The sequence below is a fragment of the Amphibalanus amphitrite genome, unplaced genomic scaffold, assembly GCF_019059575.1.
Source record: "Amphibalanus amphitrite isolate SeventyFive unplaced genomic scaffold, NRLGWU_Aamphi_draft 001372F_arrow, whole genome shotgun sequence".
NCBI classification, from domain to species: domain Eukaryota; kingdom Metazoa; phylum Arthropoda; class Thecostraca; order Balanomorpha; family Balanidae; genus Amphibalanus; species Amphibalanus amphitrite.
This window is the reverse complement of record NW_024882865.1, coordinates 21,418-35,860: the sequence shown is the minus strand read 5'-3', so window position 1 is coordinate 35,860 and position 14,443 is coordinate 21,418. Positions and strand designations below refer to the sequence as shown.

At 44.5% G+C, this 14,443-nt stretch overlaps 1 protein-coding gene across 2 annotated transcripts; it reads left to right on the top strand.

Moving 5' to 3' along the window:
* The first annotated feature begins 634 nt into the window (after nt 1–634).
* Nucleotides 635–13,984, top strand: LOC122372552 (caveolin-3-like). 2 transcript variants are annotated; one of them, XM_043349851.1, is made up of 4 exons: nt 635–710; nt 10,447–10,553; nt 11,904–12,083; nt 12,666–13,984. In XM_043349851.1, exons 2-4 carry the CDS (start codon nt 10,479–10,481, stop codon nt 12,861–12,863), a joined length of 453 nt encoding a protein of 150 aa, XP_043205786.1. In that variant the 5' UTR covers nt 635–710; nt 10,447–10,478; the 3' UTR covers nt 12,864–13,984. The 2 variants fall into 2 exon arrangements, with proteins under 2 accessions (XP_043205786.1, XP_043205785.1); XM_043349850.1 differs by lacking the exon at nt 635–710 and adding an exon at nt 5,221–5,722.
* Nucleotides 13,985–14,443: the final 459 nt, after the last annotated feature.

Genomic DNA, 14,443 nt, shown 5'->3' with positions numbered 1-14,443 from the left:
GCGTTTGGTACAAGATAATGTCTCGTTCCTAAAATTGTAGACTCGACAGAACGTGTTGCAAAATCCCCTTTTACCGGGTAGCCCTCTTTCTCTTTCTTTTTGGCTTTCGATCTTTCACGATTTTGAAGCATCATTTTGTCACCTTAAGTCAAATTGCTGAGGAAAAAATGCTAAAAGTTTGGTGATGATGTCTCCATTCAATCAAAAGCATTGAAAGAAAATTATGGGGATTGTGTTGCCGCTAATAATTAGCAGCCACCCCGGAAAAGGCACGGCACCAGCTGCCGTATCACCCACGCTCAAGCACCTTGTGAACACCGCGCAGCTCACGCTAACAGCAGTGGCGTCAGAGGCACACTATTCATCACCAGACAATCGGTACCAGCAGACGCATGGCTCGACCATCGCCACCAGACCCTATCGAACTACCAACCCTGCCACCGACACAACCCCCTCCCCCGCCCTCCGACAGTACCAGCCTCGCACTGTCCATCGAACTACCTAGGGAGGCAGGGGGTCTTGGGGGGCAGACGGGGGTACCTTCGAAAGGAGGCCGACGCGGCTACTTACCGACTTACCCCGGGCGCGTCGCTATGACGCTGAGTAACAACAGAATTCCAGGGCGGCGCTGGGCGGTCAGCGTGCTGGCTGGAGCCCTGAGGGTCGGCAGCTTCACAAAGAGGTCCGAACAGTTACTGGAGGGGGCACAGGTAAGACAAGTGGGATTCAAAGGACCATGGACGTATGTATGTAATTACCGAGGCATACAGAGGTCTGTGCATGGACATCTGTGTAGTGTGTTGTATTCTCTGCGTGAAAGTTGAGTTGAGGGTGCCTATGCTTCTTCTTCCGTTGTCATGGGTGGAGACTTCCACTTCGCGTCTAGCTGGACGCGTCAAAGTCTTAGACGCGTCTAGCTGGACGGCGGCTGAGTCTATCTGACGACTGATAATTTTAGACGTGTCTAGCTTGGAAGTCTCCGTCCAACAGTTAGACGCCAAGTTAAAAAACAATATTAAATCTTAAAATTACAAATGCTATTACAGTGTTAAATACAAATATTACAATAACAATTTAAAAATACAAATTGAAAAAAATACGAAGAGTTGTTACAGAAACTAAACACCTGTGAACCCCTGTTCTCTGAACCCCTGTTGTTAACTCTCGCCCCGTTGGGGGGGGGGCATTTTGCCCCCCCCTGTGGTTTTTCCTGAATAGCAAGAAAACGGCGGCGCGCAGCGCCGCCAAATTTTCAGTACCTTCCCGGGCATCAATTTGACACCTTCACACCAAATTTCAAGTCTTAGGTCACCTTAGGTCAGGAGTTATTGAGGTCAAACTGAGGTCATGTTCGAGCAAAAATGAGCAAAAAACATGCAATCTTGAAACGCTCACCAAATCTACAGTTATCAAGCAATTTCAAAGTTCTTTATATGGTCTAGTAGACAAAAAGCGGCGCTACAAAACTGCTATCTCGGATTTTCAAAATTTTTGGTTTTTGACCCAAAAAATCAAATAATTGATTTTTTTAGAAAAACTTTGAAAAAATCCAAAATTTTTCCGAATTTCGGAAAAACCGGAATATATGTGATAGTCCCAGCGCTCTTCTATATACATACCAAATTTCAGATCGATATCTCGTTTTTTGGCCAAGTTATAGCGAAAAAAAACTGTTCAAAAATGATGACGTCAAATTTTTGAACTCAATTTTTAGCAATTCTAGACCACGTACGGCAAAACAATGACCACCATTGAACTCCCCGTGACGAGCTGCATCGATTCGATACCCATTTTATGCAAAAATATTAACTTTGAAATTTGACCTAATTTGACCTGACCTTGACCTGACCTTGACCTGACCTTGACCTGACCTTCACCAAAACGTGATCTAAGCTGGCCCCAAAGGCTGCCTGACCCATATAATCGCATTTGTCATGTAAAATGGATCATAAAACATGTATCACACGACACTTTCATATTGTGACCCCCACCTCTGTGACCTGACCTGGTATCAGTGACCTCAAATAGCAAAATATGTGTTTGAAGAACATTTCCCCATCGATGATTTTCAATGAAATGCATTTTACTCGATTTTACAACGCATTTCTTGAAGTGCCTGTAAACGGTGAAAAGTGGACCTTTGACCTGACCTGTGACGTCATCGATTTGACCTAGGTCAATAAAATTGGGTCACAAGGTAGTTCCCCGTTGGGGCTATCCAACGCCGTTTACCGCTTGTCGCTATGTTGCGTGGTTCTCGAGATCTTAGGGGGGGGGGCCAAAATGGCCCCCCCCCCAACCGGGCGCGTTGCTCGGCAGAGCCCAACGGGGCGCGGGTTAATATTGGTGCTATTTTTTTTTTACCTCAGGTCAATTTTCAAGGTCAGAGGTCCAGGTCAAAAGCAAAAAACAGCACGTGTGTAGTGATCTCAAACGAAGTGTTCCAAAGGACAGGAGGATACATGAAATGGGTTGAAATAGGTGGGAAACGACAGTGGAGAATTTAACCCGCGCCCCACTGGGGTCTGCGTATAACACGCCCTACTGGGGGGGGGGGGGGGCTATTCATAGCCCCCCTCCTAACTCCGAAACTACTGGGCCGATCGTCAAAATTCAAACGGCGTCTGATAGTCCCGGAAAAACTGTCGAGCGAAACCTAATTTCATTGACCTCGAGGTCACCGATGACGTCACAGGTCAGGTCAAAGTAAAAATTATTAGCATTTTGGCTTGTTCACGTTTTGGGCTCTGGCCGCCGACTTACAAGTCAGATCAGGCTCATTTTTGGTTCACACACTCGTGAACAGATGCTCTAGATACTCTGAGGGTACCAAACTTGTACTTTGATTTTCAGGTCAAGGTCAGGTCATCACAGGTCACGAAAATATTATATCATCCATCGGTCACGTGACACATGTTTTATGGTCCATTTAGGTCAGAGATTTCGAATTTGATGTCGTCTGTGTCATTCGAGATCATTTTGAGTCAAATTTAGCTCAGGTCAGGTCACTTTCAGGTCAAAAAAGGTCAAATTTTGAAGTTAAAATTTTTCAACAAAAAAGGTGTCTATTGGATGCAGTTTGAGCTCAGGAACACGATGGTGCTATTTATATTGGCGTACGATGTCAAATTAATGCTGAAAAATTGATTTGAAAAATTAATAATTGTTAGTTTTTTGCAATAATGCGTATAACTTGGCCATTTTTGAAGATATTTAGCTAAAACTTGCTAGAGTTAGTCATAATAATGCGTTCTATCACATATATTCAGGTTTTTTCGAAAAGTCAAAAAATTTTCGAAAAAAATGTAAAAATATAAATTTTGAGTTTTATTATATAACATTTTCGAAATTTTTAAAATTTTGAAAATCCGAGATAGCAGTTTGATAGCGCAGTCTATTCTGAGTCCTCTCATGCAAAGAAATTGGATCTAGCTTAAAAACTGAGCTCTTGGGAACGATTGCCGCGGTTCAATGTTTTGCGTCGAAATCGGCCGAACATGACGTCACTCTGACGTCATTTACGGCCGACCTATGGTAGGTACGAAGTTCAAATTTTCACACAAGGTGTCAAATTGATGCAGCCGAAGGTACTGAAAGTTTGGCGTCGATACGTCAAGCGGTTTGGAAGTTATTGCAGAAAAACGAGAGGGAGGGGGGGCTATAAATAGCCCCCCCCAGTGGGGCGCGGGTTAAGGAATCTGATGATGTGCTTTAACTTCGAGGTCAAGGTCAAGGGCATGATCAAAACTGACTTAATACTTCTTCGTATATCCTGCACAATAATTTTCAAAATGTTTTGAAATATTTTGAAGGTTATCAGGCACCTATTTGTGGTTTATGTTACGATAAAAGGCTGCCCAGGGTCAAGGTCAGGCAAGAGTATCCTTGCTAGAGGCTATTTCACTTACGCAAGGCAGCCATTATAATTCAGCGATTTTTACTATCCTGTCGATCTAAATGGATGCCTAGCGCAAAATAGGTGCCAGCTTTTAATCAGCGGCTACGGATACATCATACAACACCTTTCATGTGCCAAGGTCAACCAAAGGTCATTCGAGGTCACAAGAGGTCAGCCTAAAAGTTGACCTCTTCTAAACAAAATATGTGTCATCTGACGCATCTTGACAAGACAAATACGTTGTACTTACCACTGTCTTAGCTCTAGGACCATTTTTGTTGAAGTTATTTGCAAAAAAAAAAAAACTGAAATACCAGCTCGGAGTCATTGACCTGACCTTTGACCTCAGGTCGCCTAAGTCATTATGTTTGTATTCTTACCAAAAACATATGCTGCACAACCGTACTCGAAATTCGTCTTAATCTCTTTAGCTCTATTTTTGGCAGCTGTTTGAAGTTCACGTCTGTGATGTTGAAATTTGCGCGGTGCAGAGGTGTCAGAGGTCTAGGAAAATCGACCTTGAGACGTCATTAAGGGGCTGGGTCCATTTTTTTTTTTGCTCCAGAAGATGTGAATTTGATGGGGAAGAAGATACTGAAAGTTTAGAGCTTCTATCCCTAAGCGCTCGGGAGCTTATATTCGTGAGGGGGGGGGGGGGCTAAATATTGTCCCCCGGGCCCGCGAGGCTTAACTAAAACTGCACTGCTCCTAAAATGTTACAAGCGTATTGTAAAATATTTTTGAATAGCTTTCTAGCGCAGTTAGCCACATAAAAAGTCACACAGGAGCAAAGTTGGAGACCAGAGCGTTTCATCGCTCATTAGAAGTGAATATCGGCTAATTACCGGACGGTTTGACTGTTCTGCTGGCTCATCGGATGCCGCTATCTGTGAAACTAAATTCCGCATGCTTTTTATCACGGCACATTTCCGTAAAGTGACAAAACTCAAGAGCTGCAGTCATTAAACATGAAAAACAATAGTGCCTACTGCCTTCAGCAATGCTACGATAGCATATAATCATCACGACGTGAAAATATGCCTCACGTTTCATAAATCCATAAATTACTGATCATTCTTCGTTAATCCCATTGTTTTTCTGACTGTATCGTAGCCCACACCCGCTACATTATTCAGCGAATCAAGGCGTTGTGCGTGGGTCGGTGGCCGTAGTGGCCACAATCTTACGGTGGGCAGGCGGCAAATCAGGCCGGTATTTGGCCAAACAGCCAGACTGACACGTGATGGCAACGGCGCTGAATCGATGCCCGCTGCCTGGTGACGGGCGTAACGGAGGCAGTCACCAGTCGCGCCCACCGTCACCTCCCGACACCAGCACCAGTGACGCAGCGGGGGCGAACTCGGCGCAGGCGGTTGCTGAATCAGAGCAAGCGCTGGAAGAAAGCTGGGCAAGCGGTGAACAGAGTTTGTCAAGGCATCGAAGTCTTTGAAACACTGGACGGAATCAGAAATCTGGACGTCAATTGTTCGCCCACTGAAAGACGGTGACGCCCGCTGTGCACCCGTTGACGCACGTTATAACGCACGGTGCGTGCTCGTCAATTGGAAACAAGAAGGGTCGAGAGTTTATCCTGATCGTGTTGTGTGTTCAGACGCAGTGGGTTGATGCCACCAAGCAGTGGTGTGAATTCAGCAAATCGAGCGCTGTTTGTAAACACCCAACCACGAGTGAACGTTTGGAGAAGAGCTGTTTTCGGACTGCTCAGAGGGATATCTGATTCTGGTCATCATTGCTTTTCGCTCATCCTCCTCTTAGTCTAATTGAGGAGACTTGCAGCGGCAGAAAGGAGGGACATGTCATCTGGTATGTGTTACTCGTGTGTCTCGGTATTACAGAGTACAGAATTACAGGTATTACAGAATTTGAAACAGCGATGTACAATTCACGCAATACATCCTAACGAACAAGGATGAAACAGCTAGCCTTGAATTATGATTGAATTATAACTAGGTGTGCTGGATACACGTTGGAATGACTTATAAAGCATCGTACAAAGCCCTCATCATGTTGACATCTGCAATTTCCCATACCTGCTACATTGCATGATTAAATCGAAACATCCAGGCATTTAAACGGCACGTGCACTGTACCACACTTTTCAAAGTTTAATGCAATGCTTTAACCCTCGCCCGTATAGGGGGGGTCGAACGGACCCCCCATGGTTTTTCGCGAATAACTCGCGTAAAAAGCGGCCGATCGCAACGAAACTTTCAGTACCCTCGCGTTAATCAATTTTACACCTACCCTAAAAATTTCATGACCCTGACCCCAATGACCTTTGACCTGTGACCTACTTTTCGAGACCATGTTTGGCCGGAATCGCGATTCGGCGTATGTCGGCTCGCATTAGCCGCGCGTTTGCAGTCTTTTCGTGGTTTCAAGCGTTCAAACATGTGATATGATGTTGCCCCGTGCATTAGGGTGGGTGTCAAGGTCACCTGAAGGTCAGGTCAGGTCATTGACCTTTGGTGACCTCGGTTCACTTTTTCGAGTTTTACATGTTTCTAGGCCAGTTTTTGGGGCTGAATTCGAATTTAGCAACCATATGAACATTTACGAAGTAGTTTTGGTGCCTTAGTAACATGTTACGAAGCTGTCAGAGGCGGTTGACACCTACTAGGAATACCCGGCAGGACCCCTACTGGTTGACCTGACCTGACCTGACCCGACCTGGACTAAATGCATAAAGACATCATCTGTGATCAAAACTAACATGATATTCGTGATCAGCGCCCCAAAAAACCCCATAGCAGCCACACTTTACGACGTTCTAACAGGTTCCGATTTTCCCGACTTTTGGGTCATTGACCTGACCTGCAAGGTCAACCAATGACCTATGACCTTAAAATTAGGTATCATCGGCTTCCTCTCGTCATGGGCAACACGCTCGTTTTTTCCGCGAAGCTCTAGCTCGATCAGGGGCGAAACGGCAAGGGGGGGTCCAACGGACCCCCCCCCCCCTTATCGTTCGCGGCTGGAAAAACACCAATACGGGCGAGGGTTAACCCTCGCCCGTAAACGGCGATCTGCCACCTTCGCCCATGCAGGGGGGGGGGGGTTGGTGCGACCCCCCCTTGGCGTTTGAAAACGGAGCGTCGTAGAGCTTAGCGGAAAAGACCAACGGATTGCTCTCGCCGAGATCTCGCGATTGGTGGTATATTTTTTGGTCCTAGGTCAACATTTGACCTACTTTTGACCGGTCAAAGGTCAAATTTTCGGAAAAATAGACTTTTTCAAATTTTCCGCGGCGATTGCGGCAAAACGGTGGGAGATATTGACTTTAAACCTTCACTATCGTGTTCCTTGATCAATTCTCTATCGTTTGGTATGTATTTCGTTTCCCTAGCTCTAAAAATGGCGCGTTGGGAGCGCCGGAAGTCGGCAAGGTCACAGTCGGCGGCAGAAATTCGAAAAATCAAAATTTAAATTTTTGAAATCTGATTGTATTTTTGGATTTGGGATGTCCATTTGCTCCCTATAGAAGCTAATATTGCTGCATATTCCCATTGAGGTGACAAGAATTAGCAAAATAGTGGTTCGGGCGCTTTTCAAAATAGTACCGGACGCTGTTCCTCTTGTGACGTCATAGCTCCGTGACCTGACCTGACCCGGTCAAGTTTCTTATACCATATGATAGCCAATACTTGCCCCAACATGCATGGGAAGTTTCATCACGATCCATCAACCGATGTCCGTACCACCGGCAGGAAACCTCGGGCGTTGGCACTCAGTTTGTGAAAATCCGGCCGGAGGCTGTTCCCTTTGTGACGTCATAACTCCGTGACCTGACATGACCCGGTCAATTTTTTTTTTTATAAAAAGATGCGCAAGGTTTGCCCCATAAGGTACCCAAAATTTGGCGGCGCTGCGCGCCGCCGTTTTTGCACTATTCCCGAAAAACCTCAGCGGGGGTTGCACCAACCCCCCCCCTACATGGGCGAGGGTTAATATTACCAGCCGTGTGGTTCAAGGGTTGTGGTTAAACATGTTGAACCACACGGCTGCTGACGTCACTATCATATAGTTGTGAGCTTTTGGCAGGGGGAAACACTTTCCAGCCCTAAGGCCGGGAATTCAATAAATGTCACCTCGCTTTTTTTAGCAAAATCACCTCGGGCCTAACGGCCCTCGGAGTTTTTGCTAAAAAAACCTCGGTGACATTTATTGAATCATCCCGGCCCCGGGCAGGAATATATTATCCCACACCATTGTAGTTACAGAGTATGCAGCAATAATGCAGCTAAGCTTTACAAAACCGTGATAACTTATTCTATCCCCAGGCAAGAAATAAAACATTCATGTTCGCTAGTTTGTATGCATTACATATATATGTTAGGTACTTATACAGAGCATGCTTTAAAAGTTGAAATTAAGGGTGCAACGGACATCGTTTAAATACATACAAAAACATAATAACTTCTTTCGTTTTATTATCGTTTATAACGTGTTTTCTGTTGTATTTATAGCACTGTACTATGCTTGTAAAAAGGAAAGCAAAGGACGTCGAATGGCTCGGCATCAACATGGGATTCTTATGATGGTCCACGACAGTAAGGTTTTGATGCAGTTGCTCGATGTTCGTATAAAAACATACATAAAAAGCTATTTCATGCTTTTATATTATACGACAAGAGTGACCCAAAACATGGTCAGCTACTTAGTCATACGTTCCAACTTCCAATGGAGTCTGTACATTTGTTCAAGCATAGTTAATCTTAGCTCATGATTGACGAGGGTCCGTGCTAACGTCGCACGACGGCGTGACTTATCCCTCGCATGTGTGCGGCGTTTGCCAGCTTCTAATGTGTAGGGGGGGGGGGGGTCGGTTGGACCCCCCCCCCCTTGCCGTTTGGCCCCTGATCGAGCTAGAGCTTCGCGGAAAAACGAGCGTGTTGCCCGTGACGAGAGGAAGCCGATGATACCCAATTTTAAGGTCCTAGGTCATTGGTTGACCTTCCAGGTCAGGTCAATGACCCAAAGTCGGGAAAATCGGGACCTGTTAGAAAGTCGTAAAGTGTGGCTGCTAAGGGGTTTTTCGGGGTGCTGATCACGAATATCGTGTTAGTTTTGATCACAGATGATGTCTTGAAGCATTTAGACCAGGTCGGGTCAGGTCAGGTCAGGTCAACCAGTAGGCGTCGTGACGGGTATTCGTAGTACGTGTCAACCGCCTCTGACAGTTTCGTAACATGTTACGAAGTCACCAAAACTACTTCGTAAATGTTCAAATGGTTGCTAAATTCGAATTCAGCTCCAAAAAACTAGCCTAGAAACATGTAAAACTCGAAAAAGTGACCCGAGGTCACCCGAGGTCACCAAAGGTCAATGACCTGACCTGACCTTCAGGTGACCTTGACACACACGGGAGTAACATCAAATCACATGTTTTAACGTTTGAAACCACGAAAAGCTTGCAAACACGCGGCTAGTGTGAGCCGACATACGCGAAATCGCGATTCCGGCCAAACATGGTCTCGGAAAAGAGGTCACAGGTCAAAGGTCATTTGGGTCAGGGTCATGAAATTTTCAGGGTAGGTGTAAAATTGATCAATGCGAGGGTACTGAAAGTTTCGTCGCGATCGGCCGCTTTTTACGCGAGTTATTCGCGAAAAACCATGGGGGGGGTCCATCCGACCCCCCCCCTACACATGCGAGGGTTATTCTTGTAGTAATACTCAAGCTACGAGGTGTAAGCAGTTTTCGTATTCACGTTCATGGTGCTCCGATTCCTTATAATGATCCATATTCCTCACTACCTTGTGTGCGCATATATCAACCCATGGAATTCTTACTTGATTTGCATTCGAACCAATCACTAGATCGACAGCTCAAAGCTCAGAATTAGAATTGCAAAGCTGCTTGAAGCACCTTTGTACTGCGCGATTACCGTATGATATCTTCTACGAACCTACGACAGGTACATACAAAAGCTGGAGGTGCCGTGCGTTGAACATCGCTTCATGGGACTGAGAGTGGTTCATTTAGACAGCCTGCATCGTAATGCCTAATAACACGGTAGTAGATTAGAAGGTTTCTCCCATTTCACTGAAGTTAGTCGATCGAACTAGCCATTACAAGTCATTAGATGTCGTTCACCACTCAGACTGAAATAAACTCTCATAATACCGTAAAATGAGAGATAGCCGAATATTTCACCAGGAACAAGCTCATTATTCCTTGCTAGCAGAAATAGGCAATAGGAATACCAAGAGGGTTTAGGCAGTCAAAAACAGCTGAAATAAATTTATTGCAAAAACACTTTTGAACGAACCACTCGTACACTATAAATGAATGAATATACCACGATAAATTTTGTTCGAAGATAGCAGCCAAAATGACGGAAAGGCATACAACCAAAATACATACAACCTTCATTTCTGTCTGCCTTCATCACTAAATATGGATGACCTCTCGCTTTTGCTTCAATGTGAATCAAAAGCGAGAATGTCATTATATATTTGGTTCGAATATGCCACCCCGAAACCGGTGTCTATGTATGTATAACGCTGTGTATCGTGTTTTGGCAGATACTCGTGTCTTTGACCTGACCAATCGCCACATGGGAATGATGGACAACACTCCTGGATTCTCGATGGAGGAGCGGGACCCCAACAACATCAACCTGCATCTCCAGGTCAGTGGGCGTCGGCTCAAAATAATAATATTCAATTGTACCTTCATTGAAGTGGAAACCTGCAGACGATGACACATAATTTGCATTAATATAGTGCACCTGGATCTGAGTGCTATAAATCTATTGTCATAAGATATTGCTGAAATATATGAATATATTAATTTATCGCAAAACGGAGACAGCACAAACCGTCGCATATCGACAGGGGTCTGCGGTAGTTTCTTAGACATATAATTGTTAAAAGGCTTTATATTTAAGTGCTCCTGTATTTTCATTGCTGCCATGTCTATCTGTGAGCTTAGGCAGCTTGCATCTTTTCAGCCACTAATAGACATCCGGTTGTCGGTGACGCAGGCTTCTGAGTATCTCCATTATCCTCAGTTTACTGGAAACTTCTGCACCAGATTGTCCCGTTGCTAGACACACATTTAGGATCGCTAAGCAGCACAGACACGCTAAATGTCACTGCTTGAAATAGCAACTTGATCTAAGGCATAACTGAAACTAATTTCCCGACTGCCTTGTAATCTGACATTGCAAACATCCTGCATTCAAACTTCAGTCAGTTAAAGAAATTGAGCTTTGAATAACTTTGTAGTGCGTGGGCTTATTTGACCTTGGGTGAAGTACTTGAAATGATCTCAATAATGTTTGGCCTATCGCGCTGTATTCTGAGCGCTGGTATTGTTAGAGCCACTGCAAACCGAGCCAGCACGATTGTTGAGTTTTATTCGAGGAATTTGAATTACCACCGACAATGTAAGACTCTGACGTCAATACATATTGGTGAGGCTGTGCTACGAGGACCCTAGGGAAAGCAGTGAATCCCAAGCCGGAGATGACACACTGCTTAGAAATTGAGAGCCAATGACGCAAATTGATCCAAATTTGTATGACACTCTTTGTATCTTTTTTGCCTTTGCGGTCTTTGCTTAATCACAGCTATAGAAAGCTCCCAGTTTTCTGACACAAATTATACAATAGCAAAGCAATGGCCATTTATCTCACACTACTATAGTTCCTCTACCTATACCTTAGCTCATGCATTTATTCTGGCATGATATTCACGGGATAGAAAAGTCGACCAATAGGGAAATCAATCCAGCAGCTGTTTTTTTATTTTCTTGGTTGTTCAAACCAATCCATTGCTACTCAGTTTCACATTCACACACCTTCCCATATCTACTTTGTGGTTTAATTTTGGAGGCATTTCACGCTGTTGAATCAGCCACATGTTTCTGACACTTCGCCGAGACGGACCACGCGACGGGTCACAATTCAACACTACAACCTCAACCAAGAGTCGTTACATTACTTCATCACCTAACAACATGTATGACGTCACTGTAGGTGATGTGGGATGACGTCATCGCCGAGCCAGAGGGTATCGCCAGCAGAGACTGCACGTGGCGCACATCCTACAAGTGTTTCCGCGGCGCCAAGCACTGCTGCTACCGGTTCTTGGCGTGCCTGCTCGGACCGTGTCTGGCCTGCTGTCTCGGCTGCCAGTTCGCCTGCCTGGCGTTCCAGGTGAGAACTGGTGACGTCATTCGTGACGTCAGTGGTCCACTGACGCTGTCCTGATGACGCTGCTGTTGGTAGTGTGAAAAAGTGGTCGGTTGTTGTGTCGTTGGGAAGGTTTTTTTCTGTGGTTGATGGGTCGTGTGCCTGCACCGAACAGTCGGGGCGGGACACGTGGGAACAATGCATGTCTGGAAGGTGAATTATGGGTGTCTATGTACTCTCTAGGGTGTGATTTTGTTCGCGTGATTGTCAGGGGCAGTGATATATTCCAGTCTTGCATGACATGGTGTTTACGATGAGGCAGAAGTACAGGCTATACGGCCGACCTTCAATGGCATCCATTGTAAATCCCCTGCATGACGAACATGCAACGCCTATAATTCGATTATATTCTAGACTTTGTATGTTGAAATAGCAATTTGAAAACGACCGCATTTGCCTCGGATAGACAGCGCCTTAGCAGAAAAAGGGCTTAAAAGTACAGTATTTTATTATGTTAAATTTTCAATGCTTAATTAGGCAATATGATAAAATAATTTAGTGCAGTTCAACTACGATGTTGATGACTGACACTGCTCCATCTTGCAGCACATCTGGTGCAACACGCCGTGCCTGCGCCAGTGCAAGATCAACTGCAACTTCATCCGGGCTCTGAACCGCGTCTGCGCCGGCGCCATCCTGGCCCCCTGCTTCGACGTGTGCGGCACGATGTTCCAGAGGATCCGCGTACGTCACGGACCCATGTCCGAAGAAGACACCAAGGAACAGGACCTATTTACGGTCTAGTTCAGACGTGAACTGACGGAAAAACAGAGCATTCGACAGAGTTTGGTTAATTCCTGTGGTCTCTTTTGCTCTTGGATCACCACTCTGTTGCTTCTCTGCCGTATTTAGGAACAACAAAAGAGGCTCGCCTTGTGGCGTAGTATATAAGTCATCCGATGTGAGTTTATCTTCGGGTGCTTAAACTAGAAAAGCTAAAAAAAATTTAGGTGTCCGTTTTCCGTTGTGGTTGGGGAGCCATTGAAAAGAGGTAAGATGGGGTGTCATTTTGTGTTCAATGCAGCGTTCATAAATAGGACATGAACAGTAAGGTCTGGGCATAGTGCAATGAATAACGCGGTTAAATAGTTATTTACCACACTATGGTATGGGCATGAAACAGACTTTGAATGTAACATCACTAGATGGATATAAACAATGCCCGTGATTGCTGATTATGTGTGTAGTGTGCGTTCTCTTCTCATTATCAATGCAATACTTTATTCTTGTATTGCCTGCATGTAAGAACGAATTTAGCCAGGACAGGTCTTGGCGTTTAAAATCACTGCGATACAGTTTTTGCATTGTATATCCCAGTTTCATGGGTAACTAAAAAGCGTTCACTGTTTGTAATTGGCAACAATTTGATCTAGTTGCTAGCTGTTCTTACCGGTAGCACGGATTCGCCTTCAGCTCTACTTATCGTGTTGTGGATTTGCCTTGGCTAGCTTGGCAGCAATAATAACACATATCATTCCATGGCTTGTGCAGCATGCTATGCAGCTTGCTTGCTTAGATGCTATACGTAATTAAATGTGTTTGATGCACCCTGCATTTAGTGCTGTGGTTACATGTATACATGTTTTCCCTGTGATAATACTGTCTAGTCCCTGCGCTCAGCGCTGTTATTAATTTCAACATTATACAATAAAGATCATCATTCGATGATGTTCATTATCAGTATTTTAACTCAATACTCAATAGCGTAATTTGTTTGGATAACGTACCATAAACATATCCTGCTAGTGTTGTTATGCATATAGTACGCTGTGTACGTCAATAAATATATGAAAATGCGTCACTGTTATGTTCACAGAGTTTGTCTGCCTAACCGGAACTTGATTAAATCCCTACCAAATGACTAAAGAGTTCTGTTCTTCCTGCTTATGCCTTTGATAGGAACAAGGATGCCAAGGATATCCACATTCTTCAATAAGTCTTCCTGCCTGGATTATGTAAAAACATGATTACAAATACAGGTGATCGTTGCTGACAATAAAAGTATGATTACAAATCAAAGTTACATTATAAGATTTACAAACAACGTTACAATGCCTGTTATGATGCCTGTTATGAAAGATAAAACATATTTCTTATATAACTTGAGGCACGTGTATTGGTCACCATGATTTACAACCAGGAACATACTTAAAAACTGCCTTGAAAAAATGTTGCAATGATTCATTACTATATGCCTACGTCAACTGTAAATTCAGAAAGAAAAACGTAACCTAACGTAACCTGTAACGTAACCTGTAAGGATTCACGATGGCAAGTCATCACTTAGGCCCGTCATACATCGCATACATGCTGAATAGTAAGAC